Here is a 25,323-nt window from a genome sequence, read left to right on the forward strand (position 1 = left end):
CACACAAATAGAAGATAATGGGATTACTCTCCGATTGGTTCATATACTGAATCCTGTCTTTTCTAAGGATCTTTTTTTAGTTTCTCAGAATCCTTACAAAATATACTACATAATATATTACATTATAGTAATTTGTGAATATTCTGTAAAATAAAAGAACTGAAAGGATTTTCATGCAGTACCCTAAAAAAGAAAGACCTGGATCTTAGCCATTATAATTTGGAGGATAAGAAGACTTCATTATATTGTTGTTTTCTGAGGAATTAGACTTGGTTCTGGTGAAAAAGGAGAGTACTTTTCTGATGTGATAATGTGGTGATGAATGGGCTCCATAGAAGAGGAACACAAAATGTGAAATGGCCTTGCATAAAATATTCACTCACTGAAACGCCTTTCCTAAAAGCAATTTAGGTGTTATAAAGAAATATTATAGCAGGGGTAATTAGAATGTGGTTTAATGCATTTTATAGCCAAATTCAAACAGTCTTGTGGAGAATTTTACAGTAGAAATTATTATAATCTGGGGGAGGCATGAATCCTGAGGAAATGTACATACTTCAGAATTTGAAAAACACAAGAATGAGGAAAAAAACTTGAAGAAACAGTGACAAGGTTGGTGAAGTAATTTCTTTTACTGGACCAACTTCTGTTGGTGAGAGAGACAAGCATTCCAGCTACACAGGCTCTTCAGGTCTGGGAAAGGTACTCAGAGGGTCACAGTTAAATACAAGATCAAACAGTTTAGCATAAGTAGCACATATTCTAAGCCTGGGACCATTCAAGGTGAAGTGGCCCATTAACACCCCTGTTGTCAGAGGACAAAGGGGGGGCTAGTGGGTTGTAGATTGTTGTAATAAGCCATAAATACAGTGTCTTTGTTAAGACCATGGTTTTTAGTGCCTAGCAAAGTGACGAATTTAAGCTCCCAGGCTTGTCTTTTGAAAGTGTTGTGCAGTTTCCTTTGAGGATGAGCACTGATAGGTCAGATATAGAGTGATTGCTTTGTGAAAAGTAAAGGAGTACTTGTGGCACCTTAGAGACTAACCAATTTATTTGAGCATGAGCTTCCGTGAGCTACAGCTCACTTCATCGGATGCATACCGTGGAAACTGCAGAAGACATTATATACACAGAGAGACCATGAAACAATACCTCCTCCCACCCCACTGTCCTGCTGGTAATAGCTACCAATAATCTCTGTGTGTATATAATGTCTTCTGCAGTTTCCACGGTATGCATCCGATGAAGTGAGCTGTAGCTCACGAAAGCTCATGCTCAAATAAATTGGTTAGTCTCTAAGGTGCCACAAGTACTCCTTTTCTTTTTGCGAATACAGACTAACACGGCTGTTACTCTGAAACCTGTCTTTGTGAAAAGTGTTCACCGACAGGTGTTATGGTGTTTTGACCTTTTATCCTTCTCCTGTGTGAGTTCATCAACAAGTATGTGAGTGAAACCAGACAACCACTAGGCTCTCGAATGAACTCACAAAGGAAAATGCAAAAAGACAAAAACTACTTATGCTAAACTATCCTTTGATTTTGTATTTAGTTGTGACCCTCTGAGTACAAATACTCTTGGTTTTTTTGCGGATACAGACTAACATGGCTGCTACTCTGAAACCTTTCCCAGACCTAAAGAAGAGCTCTGTGTAGCTGGAAAGCTTGTCTTTCTCACCAACAGAAGTTGGCCCAATAAAATATATTACCTTACCCACCTTATCTCTATAATATTCTGGAAGTGACACAGCTACAACAACAGTGCATATATTTAAGGAGTGGTATAATTTACAGTATGTTTTGATTGTAATGTATCTGCTTTAATTCTTTAATTCTTTTTTTTTAATCAAAAATTGAAGTGATTTTGTTCAGGATTGGATCCTTTAATTATTTTATGTTACTGACTTAAATTGAAAGGTAGGAATTGCCATTTTATTGTGGTAAGTGATATGGTGTTTCAAGAGCAATTTTCAGTGCAACTCTGAAGGCATTATTATCTGATTATTAGCCTCATCTGGAGTACTGTGTCCAGTTTTGGGCCCCACACTTCAAGAAGGATGTGGATAAATTGGAGAGAGTCCAGCGAAGGGCAACAAAAATGATTAGGGGACTGGAACACATGAGTTATGAGGAGAGGCTGAGGGAGCTGGGATTGTTTAGCCTGCAGAAGAGAAGAATGAGGGGGGATTTGATAGCTGCTTTCAACTACCTGAAAGGGGGTTCCAAAGAGGATGGCTCTAGACTGTTCTCAATGGTAGCAGATGACAGAACGAGGAGTAATGGTCTCAAGTTGCAGTGGGGGAGGTTTAGATTGGATATTAGGAAAAACTTTTTCACTAAGAGGGTGGTGAAACACTGGAATGCGTTACCTAGGGAGGTGGTAGAATCTCCTTCCTTAGAGGTTTTTAAGGTCAGGCTTGACAAAGCCCTGGCTGGGATGATTTAACTGGGAATTGGTCCTGCTTTGAGCAGGGGGTTGGACTAGATGACCTTCTGGGGTCCCTTCCAACCCTGATATTCTATGATTCTATGATTCTATGATTAATGTTAATGAGAACAAGGCAAATGAAGTAAGAAGAGGATGTACCTGTGTGAAACTTATTTTATACAAAGGGAAGATTGATGCCTATATTGTATTTATTTTTATATCAGAACTGAAAAGATGGATTAGGACAGTGAAATATTTTAGCCTCCAAAAAGATGTTTTAAAACTGTATTGTCATAAATATAAAGGGAAGGGTAAACCCCTTTGAAATCCCTCCTGGCCAGGGGAAAGCTCCTCTCGCCTGTAAAGGGTTAAGAAGCTAAAGGTAACCTCGCTGGCACCTGACCAAAATGACCAATGAGGAGACAAGATACTTTCAAAAGCTGGGAGGAGGGAGAGAAACAAAGGGTCTGTGTCTGTCTGTATGCTGGTTTCTGCCAGGGATAGACCAGGAATGGAGCCTTAGAACTTTTTGTAAGTAATCTAGCTAGGTATGTGTTAGATTATGATTTCTTTAAATGGCTGAGAAAAGAATTGTGCTGAATAGAATAACTATTTTTGTCTGTGTATCTTTTTTGTAACTTAAGGTTTTGCCTAGAGGGGTTCTCTATGTTTTTGAATCTAATTACCCTGTAAGATTTCTACCATCCTGATTTTACCGGGGGGATTTCTTTATTTCTATTTACTTCTATTTTTTATTAAAAGTCTTCTTGTAAAACACTGAATGCTTTTTCATTGTTCTCAGATCCAAGGGTTTGGGTCTGTGGTCACCTATGCAAATTGGTGAGGCTTTTTATCCAACATTTCCCAGGAAAGGGGGGGTGCAAGTGTTGGGAGGGTTGTTCATTGTTCTTAAGATCCAAGGGTCTGGGTCTGTAGTCACCTAGGCAAATTGGTGAGGCTTTTTACCAAACCTTGTCCAGGAAGTGGGGTGCAAGGTTTTGGGAAGTATTTTGGGGGGAAGGACGCATCCAAACAGCTCTTCCCCAGTAACCAGTATTAGTTTGGTGGTGGTAGCGGCCAGTCCAAGGATAACGGGTGTAATATTTTGTACCTTGGGGAAGTTTTGACCTAAGCTGGTAAAGATAAGCTTAGGAGGTTTTTCATGCAGGTCCCCACATCTGTACCCTAGAGCTCAGAGTGGGGGAGGAACCTTGACATGGTGGCACAGTGGTGGGATTAACCTGAAATCATTTTGAGATCCAGTTGAGATTTTTTGAACTAGAAATACAGATTTTAAAAAGGAATTTTTAAGAAGTCCAGAAAGCTTTGAAACTGAAAGCAGCTTGGTTTTTCTCTGCTTTGTGGCCAAGCAGAGACAAAAGGGGATTATCTTGTGAATTGCAGGTTTTCTTTGCCTGGAGGCAGGGTACTTAACTCCTGCAGGGAAATTCACAGTCTTCCAACCCAGAGGTTTTTTTTTTCTTTTCTTCCTAAAAGTAAATAGGGGGGGTGTGCTCTACCCATTTGCCTGGAGACAAAAGTGGCAGGGTTTTTTTTTTAGGATTTTGATTTTTTTTGTTTTACAAGGAGCACAGGTTTGAAAAAGAAATTTTTTTTTTCTTTGGGCTGGGTAAGCAGGTTTCCAAGTAGTTGGAGGTTTTTTACTTTAATTTGGGCCCAGAGCAGAGACAAGGGAATTGTCTTTTTCTGTAGGCTGACAATCACTATCAGAGAATAGGTATTCTATTCCAGCACAGCAAAATTTTACAGCCAAGTTTTGTTTGTTTATTTCTAAACCTCGGGTGTAAAGTTAGTAAAAACAGAGAGGTTAGAATGGCAAAATCCGCGGCTCGACTACAGCTTGAATTAGCCAAATTTCAGGCTGAGGAAAGACAAAGGGAACATGAAAGACAGATAGAACTCATGCGGCTGAAGAAGGAACAAGAAAGGGAGGCAGAACAACACCAAGCGGCTGCTTACAGGAGAGCTATGGAAGCGAGGGACAAAGAACTGGAGGAGAAGGAAAAAGAGAGGAAGTATGTGGAGGAGATGGAGAAGATAAAGGCTCAGCAGAATATCCCAACAAACCCTAGTAATCCTTCTCCAAGTACCACTTCCCATCCCAGAAAGTTCCCCACCTACAAGGCAGGCGATGATACTGAGGCCTTCCTAGAAAACTTTGAAAGGGCCTGCCTTGGGTACAACATCTCTACTGACCAATACATGGTAGAGCTGAGGCCGCAGCTCAGTGGACCCTTAGCTGAGGTGGCAGCTGAAATGCCTAAAGAACACATGAACAAGTATGAACTGTTTAAATCCAAGGCGAGAGTCAGAATGGGGATAACACCCGAGCAGTCTCGTCGGAGGTTCCGAGCCCTAAGGTGGAAACCAGACATGTCATTTACCCGACATGCCTACCACATTGTGAAACATTGGGATGCCTGGATATCAGGAGCAAGTGTTGACTCTCCAGTAAATTTGCCCTTCCTAATGCAAATGGAACAATTCTTAGAGGGTGTTCCTGAGGAAATAGAAAGATACATCCTAGATGGGAAACCCAAAACTGTAATTGAGGCAGGAGAGATTGGAGCCAGATGGGTGGAGGTGGCAGAGAAGAAGAAAACTGGTCGCAGTTGGAGCAGAGACCAGAAGGGACCACCCCAGACCACACCCTATTACCGGGGGCCGCCCAAAGCCCCACCTACCTCCCAAAGAACCCTCCAGACCCCTTATCATCCCACCACCCCGTTCTCCAGCAACCCTCCTCGCCCCAGTGACCCGTCAGCTGGACGATGTTTTAAGTGTAACGAGCTGGGGCATGTAAAGGCCAACTGCCCCAAGAACCCCAACAGATTACAGTTCATTGCACCGGAATCACACCAGAGGTCCACAGGCCCAGATACCTCCCAGATACCCTTGGAGCGGAGGGAAACTGTGAGTGTGGGCGGGAAGAAGGTCACCGTGTGGAGGGACACCGGAGCACAAGTGTCAGCTATCCATGCTTCCTTAGTGGACCCCAATTTAATCAACCCAGAGATCCAAGTGACGATTCAACCCTTCAAGTCCAACTCTTTCAATTTGCCTACAGCCAAGTTGCCTGTCCAGTACAAGGGCTGGTCAGGAATGTGGACTTTTGCAGTCTATGATGATTATCCCATCCCCATGCTGTTGGGGGAAAACTTGGCCAATCATGTGAAGCAGGCCAAGAGGGTGGGAATGGTCACCCGCAGCCAGGCTAAACAAGCCGTGAGGCCTAGCTCTGTTCTGGAAACTTCTATCAGGACCCAGTCAGAGGTGATGGACCCGGACCCCAGGCCAATGTCTACAACAGCAGTAGTGGATCCAGTCCCAGAGACCCAGACGGAACCAGTCCCAGAACCGGAACCAGCCAAACAACCAACACCAGACCCCGTGCCAGCACTGAATCCAGTACTTGCAACCTCAACACCAGAGGGCCCCACCGAACCTGAACTGGCAGCAGCCGATAACCCTACACAAGAGGCTCAGCCGGAGCCTGAATCCCAACATAGTACACCAGCGGAGAGTGGTTCACAGTCAACAGAAACAGCTCCATCCCCTATATCGCTTCCAGAGGGACCAAGCCTAGGTCCACAATCCCATGAGGAACTGATGTCTCCAGCATCAAGGGAACAGTTCCAGACCAAACAGGAAGCAGATGAAAGCCTCCAGAGAGCTTGGACGGCGGCACGGAGCAACCCACCGCCTCTCAGCTCTTCTAATCGATCCAGGTTTGTTGTAGAAAGAGGACTTTTATACAAGGAAACTCTTTCTGGTGGACACCAGGAAGACTGGCATCCTCAGAGACAGTTGGTAGTTCCAACTAAATACCGGGCCAAGCTCTTGAGCTTAGCCCATGATCACCCTAGTGGCCATGCTGGGGTGAACAGGACCAAAGACCGTTTGGGGGGATCATTCCACTGGGAGGGAATGGGCAAGGATGTTTCTACCTATGTCCAGTCTTGTGAGGTGTGCCAAAGAGTGGGAAAACCCGAAGACCAGGTCAAAGCCCCTCTCCAGCCACTCCCCATCATTGAAGTTCCATTTCGGCGAGTAGCTGTGGATATTCTGGGTCCTTTTCCGAAAAAGACAGCCAGAGGAAAGCAGTACATACTGACTTTCATGGATTTTGCCACCCGATGGCCGGAAGCAGTAGCTCTAAGCAACACCAGGGCTAAAAGTGTGTGCCAGGCACTAGCAGACATTTTTGCCAGGGTAGGTTGGCCCTCCGACATCCTCACAGATGCAGGGACTAATTTCCTGGCAGGAACTATGAAAAACCTTTGGGAAGCTCATGGGGTAAATCACTTGGTCGCCACTCCTTACCATCATCAAACAAATGGCATGGTGGAGAAGTTTAATGGAACTTTGGGGTCCATGATACGTAAATTCGTAAATGAGCACTCCAATGATTGGGACCTAGTGTTGCAGCAGTTGCTCTTTGCCTACAGAGCTGTACCACATCCCAGTTTAGGGTTTTCCCCATTTGAACTTGTATATGGCCGTGAGGTTAAGGGGCCATTGCAGTTGGTGAAGCAGCAATGGGAGGGATTTACACCTTCTCCAGGAACTAATATTCTGGACTTTGTAACCAACCTACAAAACACCCTCCGAACCTCTTTAGCCCTTGCTAAAGAAAACTTACAGGATGCTCAAAAAGAGCAAAAAGCCTGGTATGATAAACATGCCAGAGAGCGTTCCTTCAAAGTAGGGGACCAGGTCATGGTCTTAAAGGCGCTCCAGGCCCATAAAATGGAAGCATCGTGGGAAGGGCCATTCATGGTCCAGGAGCGCCTGGGAGATGTTAATTATCTCATAGCATTCCCCACCTCCAACCAAAAGCCTAAGGTGTACCATATTAATTCTCTAAAGCCCTTTTATTCCAGAGAATTAAAGGTTTGTCAGTTTACAGCCCAGGGAGGAGATGACGCTGAGTGGCCTGAAGGTGTTTACTATGAAGGGAAATGTGCTGGTGGTGTGGAAGAGGTGAACCTCTCCATGACCCTTGGGCGTATGCAGCGACAGCAGATCCAGGAGCTGTGCACTAGCTACGCGCCAACGTTCTCAGCCACCCCAGGACTGACTGAACGGGCATACCACTCCATTGACACAGGTAATGCTCACCCAATTAGGGTCCAACCTTACCGGGTGTCTCCTCAAGCTAAAACTGCTATAGAACGGGAGATCCAGGATATGTTACAGATGGGTGTAATCCGCCCCTCTGAAAGTGCATGGGCATCTCCAGTGGTTCTAGTTCCCAAACCAGATGGGGAAATACGTTTTTGCGTGGACTACCGTAAGCTAAATGCTGTAACTCGCCCAGACAACTATCCAATGCCACGCACAGATGAACTATTAGAGAAACTGGGACGGGCCCAGTTCATCTCTACCTTGGACTTAACCAAGGGGTACTGGCAGGTACCGCTTGATGAATCTGCCAAGGAAAGGTCAGCCTTCATCACACATCTCGGGCTGTATGAATTTAATGTACTCCCTTTCGGGCTGCGAAATGCACCCGCCACTTTCCAAAGACTTGTAGATGGTCTCCTAGCGGGATTAGGAGAATATGCAGTCGCCTACCTTGACGATGTGGCCATATTTTCGGATTCCTGGGCAGACCACCTGGAACATCTACAAAAAGTCCTTGAGCGCATAAGGGAGGCAGGACTAACTGTTAAGGCTAAGAAGTGTCAAATAGGCCTAAACAGAGTGACTTACCTTGGACACCAGGTGGGTCAAGGAACTATCAGCCCCTTACAGGCCAAAGTGGATGCTATCCAAAAGTGGCCTGTCCCAAAGTCAAAGAAACAGGTTCAATCCTTCTTAGGCTTGGCCGGTTATTACAGACTATTTGTACCGCACTACAGCCAAATCGCTGCCCCACTGACAGACCTAACCAAAAAGAAACAGCCAAATGCTGTTCAGTGGACCGGAAAGTGTCAGAAGGCCTTTAACAAACTTAAAGCGACACTCATGTCTGACCCTGTACTAAGGGCCCCAGACTTTGACAAACCATTCCTAGTAACCACAGATGCGTCCGAGCGTGGTGTGGGAGCAGTTTTAATGCAGAAAGGACCTGATCAAGAATTCCATCCTGTAGTGTTTCTCAGCAAAAAACTGTCTGAGAGGGAAAGCAACTGGTCAGTCACTGAAAAAGAATGTTACGCCATTGTCTATGCTCTGGAAAAGCTACGCCCATATGTTTGGGGACGGCGTTTCCACCTGCAAACCGACCATGCTGCACTGAAGTGGCTTCACACCGTCAAGGAAACTAACAAAAAACTTCTTCGATGGAGTTTAGCTCTCCAAGATTTTGATTTCGACATCCAACACATCTCAGGAGCTTCTAACAAAGTGGCTGATGCACTCTCCCGTGAAAGTTTCCCAGAATCAACTGGTTAAAATCGTCCTTGAGATGTGGAAAATATTGTTAGTCTTTATGTACTTGGTAGTATATTTAGAGATGCATGTGTCTTATTAACTCTGTTTTTCCTAGAGCTCTAAGAAGAAATCCCAGCCAGTGTTTCACCCTAGCTGAGATTTGGGGGGCGTGTCATAAATATAAAGGGAAGGGTAAACCCCTTTGAAATCCCTCCTGGCCAGGGGAAAGCTCCTCTCACCTGTAAAGGGTTAAGAAGCTAAAGGTAACCTCGCTGGCACCTGACCAAAATGACCAATGAGGAGACAAGATACTTTCAAAAGCTGGGAGGAGGGAGAGAAACAAAGGGTCTGTGTCTGTCTGTATGCTGGTTTCTGCCAGGGATAGACCAGGAATGGAGCCTTAGAACTTTTAGTAAGTAATCTAGCTAGGTATGTGTTAGATTATGATTTCTTTAAATGGCTGAGAAAAGAATTGTGCTGAATAGAATAACTATTTCTGTCTGTGTATCTTTTTTGTAACTTAAGGTTTTGCCTAGAGGGGTTCTCTATGTTTTATAATCTAATTACCCTGTAAGATATCTACCATCCTGATTTTACAGGGGGGATTTCTTTATTTCTATTTACTTCTATTTTTTATTAAAAGTCTTCTTGTAAAACACTGAATGCTTTTTCATTGTTCTCAGATCCAAGGGTTTGGGTCTGTGGTCACCTATGCAAATTGGTGAGGCTTTTTACCAAACCTTGTCCAGGAAGTGGGGTGCAAGGTTTTGGGAAGTATTTTGGGGGGAAGGACGCGTCCAAACAGCTCTTCCCCAGTAACCAGTATTAGTTTGGTGGTGGTAGCGGCCAGTCCAAGGACAACGGGTGGAATATTTTGTACCTTGGGGAAGTTTTGACCTAAGCTGGTAAAGATAAGCTTAGGAGGTTTTTCATGCAGGTCCCCACATCTGTACCCTAGAGTTCAGAGTGGGGGAGGAACCTTGACATGTATTGAAAAATTATTCATTGGGATCCTCTGAAAAAGGGGAGAAGGTTTTTGAAGGGGGTCATTTAATAGGTAATTTAGTAGAGCACACAGGAAAACAAAAGGGTAGACTGCTTTCTCACCACTTCCATGGTGTACCGGCAATTTAAAATGTAGCACTAGACTTTGATTACTGTTTTGAATCGGTCATATTACTCTATATCTGCACTTACAGATATTTAATGCAAGCAAAGATGTTTTAAGTTATCTCAAGGGTATCTCTATATGAGAAAAATGCATAGCACACACCCTGATATACCTACTGCTGCTGGAGGGAATGGATATAGAGTTGTTATGACTTGTAGTTACAATATCCCTACAAGATTGAAGTGAGGACAGATAATAGCCTACCTCCCACTGAGAAATCAGAAATCTTCCTCGCAAAGATTCTTCCCAAGAGGAGGTTGGTTAGAAATCCTTTCAGCATGAGGGAGTCCTGTCTATCAGGAATGACCCCAGCACCTCTGGTTCTCCCTAGTTCTGTTCACTTGTATACATATTTCCAATTTACAGATATCAACAACCATGGGCTTTTGGAAATGTCATAATTAGTAAGATCCCTTGTAAAGTGCAGCAAATGTAATCCATCAACTATTTATGTCACATAGAAACTGTTCAAATCACATAACGGTGTGACCATTTTCAGAAAGAGGACAAAATACTTAGCTATCCAGATGACCCATAAAACAGTTTTTCCTCTTCCAAGACTGTTAAAGCACACATTAGACAAAAGTGAGTCAGAGTTAAGAAAAAGATGAATGATTTGTATTAAACCTTTACACTCTTTAAAATTACCTTTAACTTACAAAGTCCAGTTGGATGGAATTCACAGACCTGGCAGGCTCAATCGTACAGGGTCAGAACTTTGGAATTGCTGTACTGGAAGCCATCATTAGTAATCTAAACGATACAAAAATCATCATTCTAAGTAATAAGGTTCCATATGGATACTGTCTGCTCATTTCGGAGCACATAACCATTGCACCCTTGAACTGGATACCTGCCAACAAGATAAATTAAACCACTTGTGACTTACTTCCCTACAAGCTGACAAATTGCTTGATGTTGCAAACTTGAAACCATTATTAATAACCAAAAGATCTTTTGGCTCAGATATGAAGTTTTGTGATAGCTGTTAGCTTTGTCAAATAGCCATGCTTTGAAGTGTTACTTAATATATTTTCAGTAGACAAAACACTTGTATTCTTTCAACAGTACATCCTACCTTGGACTGTTTGCCACCCTTTCCCCATAATGAAAAGCAAATACCAAGAGCAGTTTGTGTGTGTATATGTGTGTGTGGGGGGGTGGGTGGGTAGGGGTCACATTCCCGCGGCAATCAATTAATGTATTAAAATTGTTTAAGTGGATTCATAGGATTTCCTCACCATCACTTTACTCACAATCGCTATTGTTCCTATTCAGAGTCCATCTTTGGTTTTCTTGCATCATCGGTAGCGTCACAGCACAGACTCTCGACAACCTGTAATTCTGCTCAGTAACAGCCAGCCATTTGTTCTCAGTAGCAATGCAACCCATATTCAACCACCAGAGGTAGTAAACCTTTTAGAACTGCAGATTTTAGTCTGAAATTGTGAGTAGCCCATACCTCTCAACCTGCCAAAGCCCAGATATTGGAGATATTGTAGGTGATGCACAAAATGAGGGGCACAAAATAATGATTAATGCAGGTAACTTTAAACACTGTCAGGTTCATGCCATTAAGTGAATGACTGTTTCTGTAACCCAGATTTCATGATTCCTTATTTCTAATATAAATAATTTTTGACAACAAAAACAGATTCATGTGGAACAAAGTTAATTTTGGGACTAAAGTAAGAGATTTCTCAAAATGAGAGACACTTGAGAGGTATGGAACATTAGCAAGCAAAAACATTCCAGAAAGTATCCAGTGAACACCCACTGAACTAGCAAAGCACATAGTACACTGGCAAGACAGCAAAGAGGCCCTTCTTTATGCATATCCTGGAGATATAAAATACTTTAATCAACTTTAAAAATGGAGTGCGTAAGGAGTTTGCTAAAACTGAAAGGCTGTTGACATATACTTAATTCAGAGGCAGGATGCAAAAACATGTCTCCTATTCAGTAACATTTTGTGCTTTGCTAGGAGCCACTGGACCCAGAGCAAAAAAAGTACTTTCATCAGCTAATAAGGTATTTCAGTTCACAGGAGGGGAATGTTATTTATAATCCAGTCATGCAAAAAACATTGAATGAATATAAAGCAAAATTAATGAATGAATAAATAATACACAGAGCCTCAATTATCACAAGTTCAGAAAGAATAACAAAAGTTCCTTTGGAACATGATAAAGTGAATATTCCCACAATATAGCCTGCAATTGTCCTCAGCTGACAATACATTACTCTTTGAACACACTCACTTCCACACAAACCAATCTAACTAGAAAAATTATTGTAATCGTGGGCTTTTATAATTTGAAATTCTGGAAAAGAAGGAAAAGCAACATTAAATTAAATTGAAATGAAAATGTATTGGTACAGTTTTAAAAAGAACTTAACTCCCTCCTGAACATCATATTCAGTAGAAGTGATATGTATTGGCACAAATTGGAAAAGAGCTTTAAAAAAGGAAGACTTTATTTTTTAATTCAATGGCAGCAAAAACTTCAATTTTTTTTTCTATTATAAGATTTTGCTTGTTTGCAGGCAAGATCTCCATTAAGAAAAGACCATTCTTAATACATTTTAACTTTAATTTCATTCCTTTACCAGTACCCTCAAGGTGTATGTTTTGTCAGCACTAGTACACATGGTAATAAACATCAATAATGGTAAAGATTAGAATAGAGCAAACTCTATATAAGGAACAATTCACAGGACTCATTTTTCTGTTTGTTCATTGTGCTCTGAACAAACTATAACTTTTCCAAATTGCTCAATATTTTTAATTTTTAACACATTATAATAACTTTCAGTCTGTGGGGTTTTTTGAACAGTTTGTTTCATTATTCATTGTTGTCATTTTGTAATTGGTCACTTAGTGATATTGGAGGGAATTTGTAAAAGTGCCTATTTGACTTAGGAGCTCAAGTTCACTTTTCAAAAGCAACTTGGGTGCTTATGAGCCTAAGTCTCATTGAAAGTCACTGAAAACCATGACTCAGTTTCTGTATCAACTTCAAAGAAACAGCAGGGCTTTTAGACAAATGACTGGGTAAGTCAGGAAGTCTGTTTCTGCTGCTTGAAATGAATTTAATTCATCATGGAACAAAATGTTGTTTGCATTATTCATAATCATTTGTACAACAACATTTGGCTTGTACAAGAGTTTGTGAATGAAAAAACAAAATGTGTGAAAAACCAACTGTCAAGGTTCCTCCCCCACTCTGAACTCTAGGGTACAGATGTGGGGACCTGCATGAAAAACCTCCTAAGCTTATCTTTACCAGCTTAGGTCAAAACTTCCCCAAGGTACAAAATATTCCACCCGTTGTCCTTGGACTGGCCGCTACCACCACCAAACTAGTACTGGTTACTGGGGAAGAGCTGTTTGGACGCGTCTTTCCCCCCAAAATACTTCCCAAAACCCTGCACCCCACTTCCTGGACAAGGTTTGGTAAAAAGGCTCACCAATTTGCCTAGGTGACTACAGACCCAGACCCTTGGATCTTAAGAACAATGAACAATCCTCCCAACACTTGCACCCCCCCTTTCCTCGGAAATGTTGGATAAAAAGCCTCACCAATTTGCATAGGTGACCACAGACCCAAACCCTTGGATCTGAGAACAATGAAAAAGCATTCAGTTTTCTCACAAGAAGACTTTTAATAAAAATAGAAGTAAATAGAAATAAAGAAATCCCCCCTGTAAAATCAGGATGGTAGATATCTTACAGGGTAATTAGATTCAAAAACATAGAGAACCCCTCTAGGCAAAACCTTAAGATACAAAAAAGATACACAGACAGAAATAGTTATTCTATTCAGCACAATTCTTTTCTCAGCCATTTAAAGAAATCATAATCTAACACATACCTAGCTAGATTACTTACTAAAAGTTCTAAGACTCCATTCCTGGTCTATCCCCGACAAAGACAGACTATAGACAGACACAGACCCTTTGTTTCTCTCCCTCCTCCCAGCTTTTGAAAGTATCTTGTCTCCTCATTGGTCATTTTGGTCAGGTGCCAGCGAGGTTACCTTTAGCTTCTTAACCCTTTACAGGTGAGAGGAGCTTTCCCCTGGCCAGGAGGGATTTCAAAGGGGTTTACCCTTCCCTTTATATTTATGACACCAACCCAACCTGGTGAATCCTAATTCAGTTTCTAATTTGTTGTATTTTTTTAGATAATTGTTTCAACTTTTCACATAGCTCTAGCAATATTAATAAATCAGAGAAAGAGCATGCTTTCCAAATCTGACAGTTACCCACCAACCTCCTCCCACTTTTCCCCCAACCCACATGTAGGTGGATGGCCTAACTCATCGTCATCATGATGACAAATGCCAAAAGGAGGGGTTGACGTGGCCTCCTGGCAGATCGAGCGCCACCCAGATCAATCTCCGGCAAGGCCCTTTAGGTAGATGGGCAGGAGATTCAGTTTATATTCATCACTGGCAATATTATTGCCCCACTGAAGCTGGCAGCAATGTGGGCTTCACAAGCTATGTAGCCAATCCTTGGCACACCTGTTTTGGAGTTCATTGGTCTTCCATTCAAATAATATGTTCATACCAAGAAAGCCTCCAAAACTGAACTAGTGCTGATGGAGGTGATTGCTGCATTCTGCTTTGGCTAGCCTCATTTCTGATCTCATTCTCTAAATAGGTGTTTGTATTTTGATAACTGCACAAATTATTCTAAACTAACTGACTGATGTTGCACCTGATACTGTCTAATCTACATTCAGTAGCATAGGCATGGGAGAAATAAGCAAAACCTGAAACATGAATAGGAGAGGAGATAAAATGAAAGAGCACGGAGAGGTCGAGCTGGTTGGAAAACGCAGTTACATTGAAAGCAAAATGCTCTGCTAAATTTCACTGAAATTTTGTTTCTGAGGGAAAAAGGGCCAAAAAAAAAAGTTCTGACAACATCCCATTTCAATATTTTTGGAGTGAAACAATCTAGTTTTTCCTTTTAAAATTACTTTTTGTTTCATTTTTTGTTTTCTATTATATATTATAATATTAAATCAGCTTTGTTGAAATGGAACTTTTTTAAAAAAATTTTCTTTCTAGGAGAATTTCAATATTTTTCACTTTTGTTCTGAAGAGGTATGAAAAAAAAATTCAAAATCCTCTGTGAAACACAATATTCATTTTCTGCACAGCTCTACTAAGGCTTTTAAAACTATAGTCTGGGTGCTTCCTTCATAACCCACCCACCAAACAACCAGTGTGGGGAATATAATATTCATGCAGCTGGATACATTTGGCACATAAGGGTTTAATTTTGTTTTCACCAGGTAGCCATGAACCAGCTATTTCTAAGAGGATTGCCCTCAAAGGCTGGGTAGGTGAAGAGTGCTCAGAGACAGATTTCCTTGAACTGTAGTTCAGGAAGAGAAACATTCTATGGAAACTTTGGAAGGGAAAAATAAAGAAGCTGCACAACCCAACTATGAATGTGTGTGGCACCAGAAAACAAAATGAACCATAATACACAGTAAGCATAAGGTATAAAACTATCAACCTAATTAATCAGCCTAGTGAAAAGTGCCCTTTATTTAGACACAGAGCTACTAATTATACCCTCGCAAGGAAAAGCCTGCCACACAGGATCCAGAAAGTTCAGTTTCTCCAAATTATTCCATTAGTGGGCAGTGTTTCCCCTCACAACCCACATAACAAGCAGAGGGTGTAGCATCTCCTTAGATCTTGGGAAACCTGGACCTACAAATATAGGAAATGCCATAGTGCATCAAAGTCCATCTAGTTCAGTATCCTGTGGACAATACCCAGGTGCTTCAGAGGAAGGTATAAGAATCCTCCAGTAGGCAGATGTGGGGTACTCTTGCCCCTTACATAGGTCTCATCCTGATTTCCAATCGAGACTGGTTTAAGATCTGAAGCACAGGCTATCTATCTATCTATCTATCTAGTTATTAATAGAGGGCAGGAGTATAGATACAGAGACTAAGGGCCTCCACATCCCTGGACTTCTCCCATTGACCAGGGCAGCATGGATTTTAGCATGCAACTAGTATGTCCATATTACAAACAAACAGTTACCAAAGCACTGTGTTGCAATGAAAGCAGTGATAATGGATTGTAGCTAGTTTATTAAATGTTTGCTGTTGACATTTGAGGTATAATAATGATTTTCAAAGCACATCTACAATTGCTCCTAGAGTCTCCCTGATTTTTCCAGCTACAGTTTGTTTAGTCGTTTTTTATCTCAGATTTTCAACCTTGACAAAATTGCGTTTTGTGGAAAAATACAAAGCTAGAATGTGTGTGAGAGAGAGATGCACATATATTTTCCATAAAATATAATAGTTAATAATTGTCCTGTTGGAGGGGTGAGACTACCCAAGTAGAAGCAGCAGGTACAGGGTCACCAAGGTACTGATTTTCTGTAAATATTTAAGGCTGATTAAAGTGAGGGGTTGAAGTCACAGCAGAGCCAGGCACAGTGTGAGCAGGTGCTCTGAAAGCTTTCTCCTATAGCTCTGCCAGTGCACTTCAGTCCTCATCTGATGCATCGTTGCTTGTTCAGTGCTAATCCTGGCGCTCACCTCAGAAAAGACTGTCAATTCTACCAGTCTGTACAGTGGTCTTGTGATGTACAGTAAAATATACAATACAACATGATGAGACAAGATTCCTTTTTACTTGTGATCTTATCAGAATTTTGAACCTGGGCCTCCAGAAGTGAAATACTAGTGATTAACAATTGATTAGACTAGTGCATCAATCTTAGATGACTACCAGGAACAGTGATTGTAATTTGCACCTTATCCTTGCCTTTAAAATATGTCCACAATATTGTGACTTTGTTTTGCTTTGTTTTTTCCTGAATGGTATGAAAGGTATCTATTTCTATATACATTTAATGACTGGTGAGAATAATATTTTACTCTGCATTTTAGTTACCAGACAAACTGATATTCTCATTAATTGTCTTTTAGTAATATAAAAAATTCCTACTTTCACTTGCCATCTTGCGAATGGTTCATCATCAGCCATGAAGCACGCAGCCTCTGTTTCTGTGCTGTTCAGAACAGGAATCTGGCAGTCAACAGCCGTAGAGCTGAGAAAATCTGCTTTTGTGGGTTCTTGTTCTCTTGATATCCAGTTGCCATTGAGATGCTACAGAAGAAAATGTATGCAGGCAGAAGCCAGATACAAATGAATTCCAGTTGTCAGCACATATTTATATTTCTAATTAATAAGGTAAAGAATTTAGCCTTTAGCAGCAAATCTCACCTCCCCCTCCAAGGCTGCAGAGGGCCCCAGAAAAAGCAGAATCAAGATGGTTCTGCTACACAAGGGAAACCAGCTCAAGCAGGAGTCCCCATTCACTGTGTGCTATGTAGCCTGCCTCCATCTGAGACACCTAAGTGATGGGATTTGGCAGGTGTGAGGCCCGTCAGAAGAGTAGGCTACTTGAAATCCAGCAGCCAATGCCTCCAAGGAGCAGTGGACCCTACAACAGGCTTCAGAACTGCAATAGCAACTTTAGAGCTGCGCTGTAACCATTGCAGAGTGCCCACTGCCTCCTCCTGGCTATTCTTGGAACAGGGTATAGCCCCTTCTGACTTCAACAGGCCACTTGTGTGGGTAAATGCACAGGGTTTGCCCCCTAATCTTTTGATGGGAACAGCTTCATTTTGAAAAATAATCTATCCTGTCACTATATCAGGGAAGCCTTCTTTAACTATGATTTAAATATTATATTTCACATTCAAATACATTTAGAAATACAGCCATGCATACAGATTCCAGATGCACAAAATGAGAAATAATACCGTGATTTTAGGCCTCGTTGAATGCGGGTATAGCTGAGCCAAAAAAGAGCTAAACAAAGCTTGCAGAAAAAAAGAATGGTGAGAATATATTGCTTTGGCTCACTTATGACCCAATCATGTTAGATTGGCTTCAGTTACCGTTGCGTACAATGTATATGCTTGCACCTGGAGTTGAAGGTGTTCTGCACCTGGTAATGACAATTGGATAGGAGGGGACTCAGGCCCAGATCCTAAATTAGATACCTAATTCCTATTGAAATCAATTTATTGAAATCAATCAGTATTCAGTACTATGATTCTATGATCTGGGCCACTGATCCTTACAGGATTAGGTGCTTTTACAAATGTAAGCATGTTCTACCGTATTGCTGATTGACTTTGCGCTCCCATGGTACATTGCTTACAATCAACCTGGTGACCTCACAGTGCAGATCAGGAGAGTCTCTGAAGCTGAGGCCAAACACCCGGATCCTGTTACAATCAGAAACTCGTATATCACAGAGACCCCTGTTCTCTAAGTCTGTGATCTCCAGAGTGTTCTCTGAAAGGGTGAAATAAACACAGAACTTTAGAGAGAAGCATTAAACTCATTTCATTTTTACCAAATTGTTTTTACTGTTGCCCTGCTTTTTAAAAAAAAACACTTTCCCTTGTATTTATAGCTCACATACCGCCTATATCTGCTTTGAAACATCACATACAAATAGCACAGCCGTACAAGGGTAGCTACAGCAATCAGCATCGAAGGGGATGAACCTCTAGTTAGACAGTAATCCTATTGAACACACAGTGCTGCTAGGCTGATATCAATGAGTTTTCTGCAACTCATTTAATCAGTTAGCTAAGAGATATCACTTTTAAAGGAGCTGTGTATATAATAATACTAACCGACCTCACAGGTATGTTGTGACAGTGAGGGTTAAGTCATTAATGGGTGAAACTTAACTCTGCAGACAGCCAGAATTAGGCCTGGGCATCACTTAAAGTATACTTAAACCCTACTTTGAGGGCTTATCTGGGACAGAGGGTATGTCTACATAGCAAATTAAAACCCACGGCTGGCCTGTGCCAGCCAACTTGGACTCCTGGGACTTGGGCTGTGGTGCTAGTTTCATTCCTGTGTAGACTTCTCGACTCAGGCTGGAGCCCGAGCTCTGGGACCCTCCCACCCCACAGAGTCCTAGAGCTCAGGCTCCAGCCCGAGCCAGAAGTTTTCACAGTAATGAAACAGCCCTATAGCCCGAGCCCCATGAATCTGAGTTGGTTAGCACAGGCCGGCTGTGGGTGTCTTGTTGCTGTGTAGACATACTCTTAAATGCTGCATAGTCCTTGCTGTCCCTCTGCACCAGGTGGAATTTCACTCATTTATGTTTGTAGAGTCCTTTATGATCCTCAGGTGCGTAGCAAGACAGAACTACTGAGTTTTATTGTTTTTAGGGCTTCCTTATGCTATGGTGGAATCACTGTCCAAAGAATATACAGAAAGAGAATATTTAAATTGTTAGCATATTGAGTTAAAGTCCAACCCAGGAATTTACCTTTTCTCAGATGTACATTTCCCTTGTAATTTTAAAGTTGTTCTTCATTTCTCTTCTATACTGTTGTTGTATATCTGGGCACTTTTAGGTAGTCAGAATGCAATGCCCAAATAGAAATTTAGCCAGCATGCTGAAGTTAACACCTCTACTCTTGCAAAAAGTGCCATGGGATAGATCTAAGTGTCAGCCCCCATCAGCACAGTATCTGAGCACTTGTCGGTCATCTATCATGACTACAAAAGGTCAGGGTACCAGTTTCATGTTTCATCAGTAAAGATTCATAGATTTTTTAGGCCAAAAGGGACCATTATGATCAACTAGTCTGACCTCCTGCATAACGGAGGCCTTAGAATTTCACTGTTTCTTGTATCTAGCCCATAACTTTGGTTTGAGCTACAGTATATCTAAGTCAGCTCCTTCAGAAGCACAGTATTACTAATATTACAGTATAATGGTACATTGGCTCTGATTCAAGGGACAGAATGCCACAAACTGAATTGACAATAGGACCGCCTATAGCACCTGTCTTTCCCTTGAAGGCTCTCCTATCAAAGATCTGATAGGGACTAATGATGCTTAAATGTTGTGATCCCATCAGATCACAGCTCAGGTAGAATAGCTGCATGCCACTTATTTTTTGAGGGGGGGAGAAAGCACAGCAAATGTAGAAAATTGTAAAAGGCTTCTCCTGTGCTTTTGAAATGCTTTTAACCTCTTTTTGTTAAAGGTTTTATTGCAGTGGCATTAAAAGTACTGTTGGGCACAAATGCTATATTTACAAAAAGAATGTAAAGCTTATTAGCACTCATCAGCTGGTTGAGTAGCCGTGTAAGATACAAAACTATTAGTCAGAGGTGGTGAACATTTTTGATCAATTGCTTTCTTCTATGGTTAGTGCATTAAAAAATACAAAAAACCCACTTCATTGTGTATTTAATGATAGTAGCAGTGCCCGCTAGTACTGTTGTAGCTAACATTGTGTTATTTCCATTATTTCAGATTTGAAAGCTTTATAGAGCTTAAAAATCATATTAGGTTAGAACCATATAGGAGTGGGAGAAAGGAATATACTTATATAGCCATTTCCTGTACGGGAATACATGTGGCTACTCCCAGGGTGCCCCTTAAAGCAGACGTGTAGTTTGCAGTAAAGCAAGCTCTGCTCTGTTTCTATAAGGTTTGCTCACATCCTGTGCACATCTCAACTATATCAAGTATGTGTTAGGGCCAAACCAGAATTATCCAGCCATGCTAAACTCTCAAATGACTTACACAGTCAACTTGACACATCTAGTATTTACTTCACCTCCAGACCACCCATTCCATAATTTCTTAATATTGATCTGAAGTCAGGTAAGCATGTTCCCATATATATTTATGGTATCTTCTACCTGGATTTGTAGGTCTAAGGATTCCAGGTGGTTGAAAATGGGATGAATTTTTGATGAATATGATTTTTTAAAATTATCCTTGGTGTTTTTTGTTTTTGTTTTGTTTTTTAGAAGAATATGTCAACATTTGAAATTTTTCTACCAGCTCCACTTGGGATCACCTTAGTACCTAATCATGGAGTTAGGAGTCTAATTTTTGGCATCCATTTATGAAAACTGTGGTCTAGTTATGTGATGATAATTTATGTCTAACTGTGTGAAAGCCAAATGGAAAAGAAATCTAGTGCATTTCAAATCCTTCTCTTCCAAATTCTGCTTATGTACAGATTTGTTTTTCAAATGTATAGGCCAGTACTGTTCTATGAACTTGACTGATAGCAAAAAGGAGAAGTAAAAACACAACGTAATTCAATGCAAAGTGTTCCAAAGTGCTTCACAAACTATAGATGTGTACACTATTGAAATGAAGCCATTTCTGGTGGTAGGATGCCAACCAGCTGCTGTGCCGCAAGTGGCACAACAATTAGTGTGCAGGAAATTGAAGAGGTAAATCCTCTTTTCTTCACAAAAGTGTCATGATGTGCAAAGGAAACAGGACTTTGGATTTGAAGGTCTCATTTGAATATTTTTGACATCTGTGTCCGAGTTTGGATTCAAATATGTACCTAAGCATAGGTTCCTATATCATGCCGGTGAGCAGTAATAAAATAAAAAATACTATGGTCCCAATGCTGTAAACAATTATGTTTCTTAGTGTAACAGTAGCCACTGGAATCAGTGGGTACTCGCCCACTTCTGTATGTCAGAACTTTCTTTGTAGGATCTGATCCAAGGCCCTGTAGAGTTAATGGGACTTTGGATTAGGCTCCTGGTCAGTATCTTTAGGCATGTGACTAGTCACATTGAACTCTAAGGGGCTATTTATGTGAAGTTACTTACCTACGTTAGTGTCTGCAGGATAAGGGCCTATATGTCCACAGCAGAGCAAGATGAATTGTCCATAGTGAGTATTTTAGTAGGTGAATGTTGCCTTTTTTTTTTTCTGTTTGCAAATTGTAAATGAGCTTTGGTTCTTATGAACATGTTTACTATTCAAAATTGAACAAGCTTTTTATGGGTGTTCATGAACTATCCTGTAAGGAAACTAAGGTTTCCCATTTCATTTGGTTTTGGTTTTGCAAGATTTAAGTCTGAAACTTCCTGTAATGCCTTCAAGCAGCACAGTATAAAGAATTATACACTTACATTTGAATGTTCTGGCTGTTGTCAGACTTCCCATTTTATGAAGTTTTGTAGTATTGAATTCTCCATAACTCAGAAAATGCTCTTGTTTAGCCACATGCTTCACTGAATTGCTTTCACTGCTTTGCATTAAAGCAAATAAACTAATCAGCAGAAAAGACTAATCTCCCTGATCTGATCTTCAGGGAACAATATGGATCACTGAGCATGCAACCTTCCACGTACCCTATGATAAGAATTTGATATCCTTTTAAAATTCAGTTTCTATTGACTTTGTAACTATCAAGCTAATAACCCCACTCTAACTCAGCCAGGTTTGTGCTTTGGATGGAAAGAATTGGGAATTAAAACAATAGATTGAGGGTGATATTGATGTTTGTCTTTTCAAATGTGTGTTTATTACATTATCACTATAAAAATTTTAAACTAAAATTGCTATGGAAAGAAAAAGACTTCAAAACTAAACCAGGCTTGTTAACCCTTAAGAATCACTTACAAAACTCTTAGTTAGAAGTCTGCTTTATGTGGCTGTGGAAATCTCTTACCTTTAACATACATCAGAGTATCTCAGTAGCAAAACCTGTAAGGATTAGTTCAAAAATGTTTTATTTTAGTTTTTCATGAGGTTTGTATATGCTATGGTGGTGATTTCCCAATATATGGTCCTATTGCAGCATTGGTTTGTTAAGTATAAAAGCATCTGGGGTACATTTTTCAAAAGCACCTAAGTTCTGTTTTCAAAAGGGACTTTTGAAAATGTTACCTCTAGTGACATCCAGGCCTGGGTTCCTCCTTGCTAAAAGGTGTTTATTGTGTTTGTTTGAACACTTTGTTCTGCATCCTAGAAAAGCATCTTTCTGTAGGTGTTCAGGGCCTACTTCTGGACATGCCCATTAAGTAATTTTATTCAGATGAAAGGTCCCACTGATGTCAATGAGCCCACTCAAATGAATAAAGTTATGTTTTTAAGAGTGGGCAGTATTGGGCCTTTGTATGGCTGTGTGTGCAAGCTGGGAGGAAGGAATTAATAGTGCTAAAAGCAACTTGCAGATAAATCTGAAAAAAATACTTAATATCCATATTAAAACATTATTTGATGTAACTGAAAAATATACTAAAGCAATAACCAAACAGTTAACAAATTCCAATATTTTTGCAATGTTTGATATACATTTTCATATTCCATCCACATCTGTTTTCTGAGATACTCATGTAGGCTGGGAAAAATTTATTAAGTTGAGATTTTGACCCTCAACATAAAAGTTTCCATTTACAGACTTTACACAGCCCCGTCTGCAAAATAGAGTTATCTCAGTGCATAGGCCATACTCCTTTGGAGACACTAGGAATATCAGCTTGAAGGAAGTAAGAATGTATTTTTAATACATTTAAGCTCTACCAAAAAACCCTGATCCTAGCGGAGTGGCAGCAGCATGTTAAACAGCTACATACTGTACATGCGAAACCTGCATACCATGCTCCTGGGGTTTCAAAAATTAGTAGTGAAGGAACAGGAATATGATGGGATAAGAGGGTGTTAGCTCTTAGTACATAAACAACTCTACCTCACTTGCCATCTTTGTGTGTGTTTGGAGGAAGTATGGGAGCATATATTATACTGGACAGTCACAGGAAACATTCAAACATTTACAATCAGCTAAATAAAAAGAAAAATCAGAATGATGGAATGGAAAAGTGGAGTCAATAACATGAAGAGGGACTTTGGGAAAAAGAAATGAATATTTTTAAGACAAAAGGCCTGATATTCTCTCATGTATGCTAGTGAAAATCAGCCCTAACTCATATAAAGTCAATGAAATTATGTGGGTGTAAAGGAGAAGAGACTCAAGTCCATTGTCTTAGATTTAAAAGAAAGAAATCTTCCAAAAGAATAATGCCCGTTTAATAATTGCAGTGTTTCATTGTAATAGCATGGTCTTTTGGCCAACAAGGCTTAAATGGTAATCACTGTGATGTCCACTATCTCCACTATACCTAAGAATATGTCAGCATTTCTTTTAAAAGACAATTTTTGATAGATTGCTATAACTTGTCCCTTTAAAAATGTATTTCAACCTACACACAGGTATATAAGGTGATTTCCAAAATTACCCCAAGAGAAGGTGTTTTGGTTTTGGTTTTTCTATAGTAATTTAATTCTAACTTCTAAAAATTGGATTCATTTGATTTGTGTGAGGGATGTTTTGTGATTTCAGATGACTATTCCTTAGTAAAAGCCAGCACTGTCCTATAAAATACCCTACTGTGTTCATCAAGTGTCTAATCATAGTCCCACTGAAGTCACTGGCAGAATTGATGCTAATTTCAAAGGACCAGAATCTACCCCATTTATCTTCATTGAGTAGCACCTTACCCTGCAGGTTGTTCTACTGATTTCCATGGGGCTACTAGCAGAATAAAGTACTACCTAACACGAGTATGGGTGGCAGAGTCTGGGCCAATGAGAGAGAGATGAGACTCCATGAGCAGCTATTGCCTTTCTGTATAAAAATCAATGTAAGCCAAGTTTGAAAAATTAACTGTTTTTCCATTCAGTGTTTGGTATGCAGTAGATAGCCTAATTTATGCATAGAGATTGTCCATGACCCAATGCACCATAATGGCCTACTCAAAGCTGTTGTGATCTATCATGTCTATAAACCACATATTAAATGTGCCAAAAAGTATGTATTTGCTTGACAGACTAATGGCCCTTAAATAATTTCCACAGCCCGTCATGATCTGGAGATTAAGGACCATGGAGCTGATAGCAGTGAAAGCACCATATTTATTTCAAAGTCAATATGTACTCATATAAAATCTCAACAGCAGATTTTTTTAACTAATAAAATCTGAAGATAGCACCCTTCCCCTTAGGACTCAAAGCATTTTCAATCTTCCCTTTTAATTTTCTCTTCTGTTTTGTTCTATAACATAAACAATGAGAGCAAAATAATGTTTAGGGTCAGCTTTAAACTTCATTCCCCATGATATTCCACCCTTGGCTATCTTTCTACTCCATCTTGGGCCAGAGGAGTCAGAAGGGCTTAACAGATCTCATATGCCATCTGTGCTACAAGATCGTGGGAAGCCTTCATTCCAAAGTTTTCCACTTCGGTAGCTTTAACACCGTCCCATAGCATTATATAATATAGCTTTTGTTTTTCATTAATATTCTCTAATTACAGCTGCAGTAAAAGAACAAGATTTGGGCCAAAATCAGTATAATAAAATTCAAAATGGTCAATAGAATTATTTTAAAAATAACACAGCGTAACTCATGTAACTGCTATTATAAGTGGCTACAGGGGACCTGTTTGGCTGTGATTCAGAGCTCTAAAA

At 40.6% G+C, this 25,323-nt stretch overlaps 1 protein-coding gene across 1 annotated transcript in view; it reads right to left on the reverse strand.

Moving 5' to 3' along the window:
• LOC311528189 (von Willebrand factor D and EGF domain-containing protein-like) overlaps positions 1-25,323 on the reverse strand; it is a 284,287-nt gene that overhangs the window by 108,872 nt on the left and 150,092 nt on the right. The window contains 4 exon segments of the mRNA XM_084642898.1: positions 10,646-10,693; positions 10,697-10,750; positions 16,990-17,151; positions 18,215-18,351. Of these exon segments, the coding sequence (XP_084499024.1) occupies positions 10,646-10,693; positions 10,697-10,750; positions 16,990-17,151; positions 18,215-18,351 (401 nt within the window).

This window comes from Lepidochelys olivacea (genome assembly GCF_965140295.1).
Source record: "Lepidochelys olivacea isolate rLepOli2 genome assembly, chromosome: 11".
In the NCBI taxonomy this organism is placed as follows: Eukaryota; Metazoa; Chordata; order Testudines; family Cheloniidae; genus Lepidochelys; species Lepidochelys olivacea.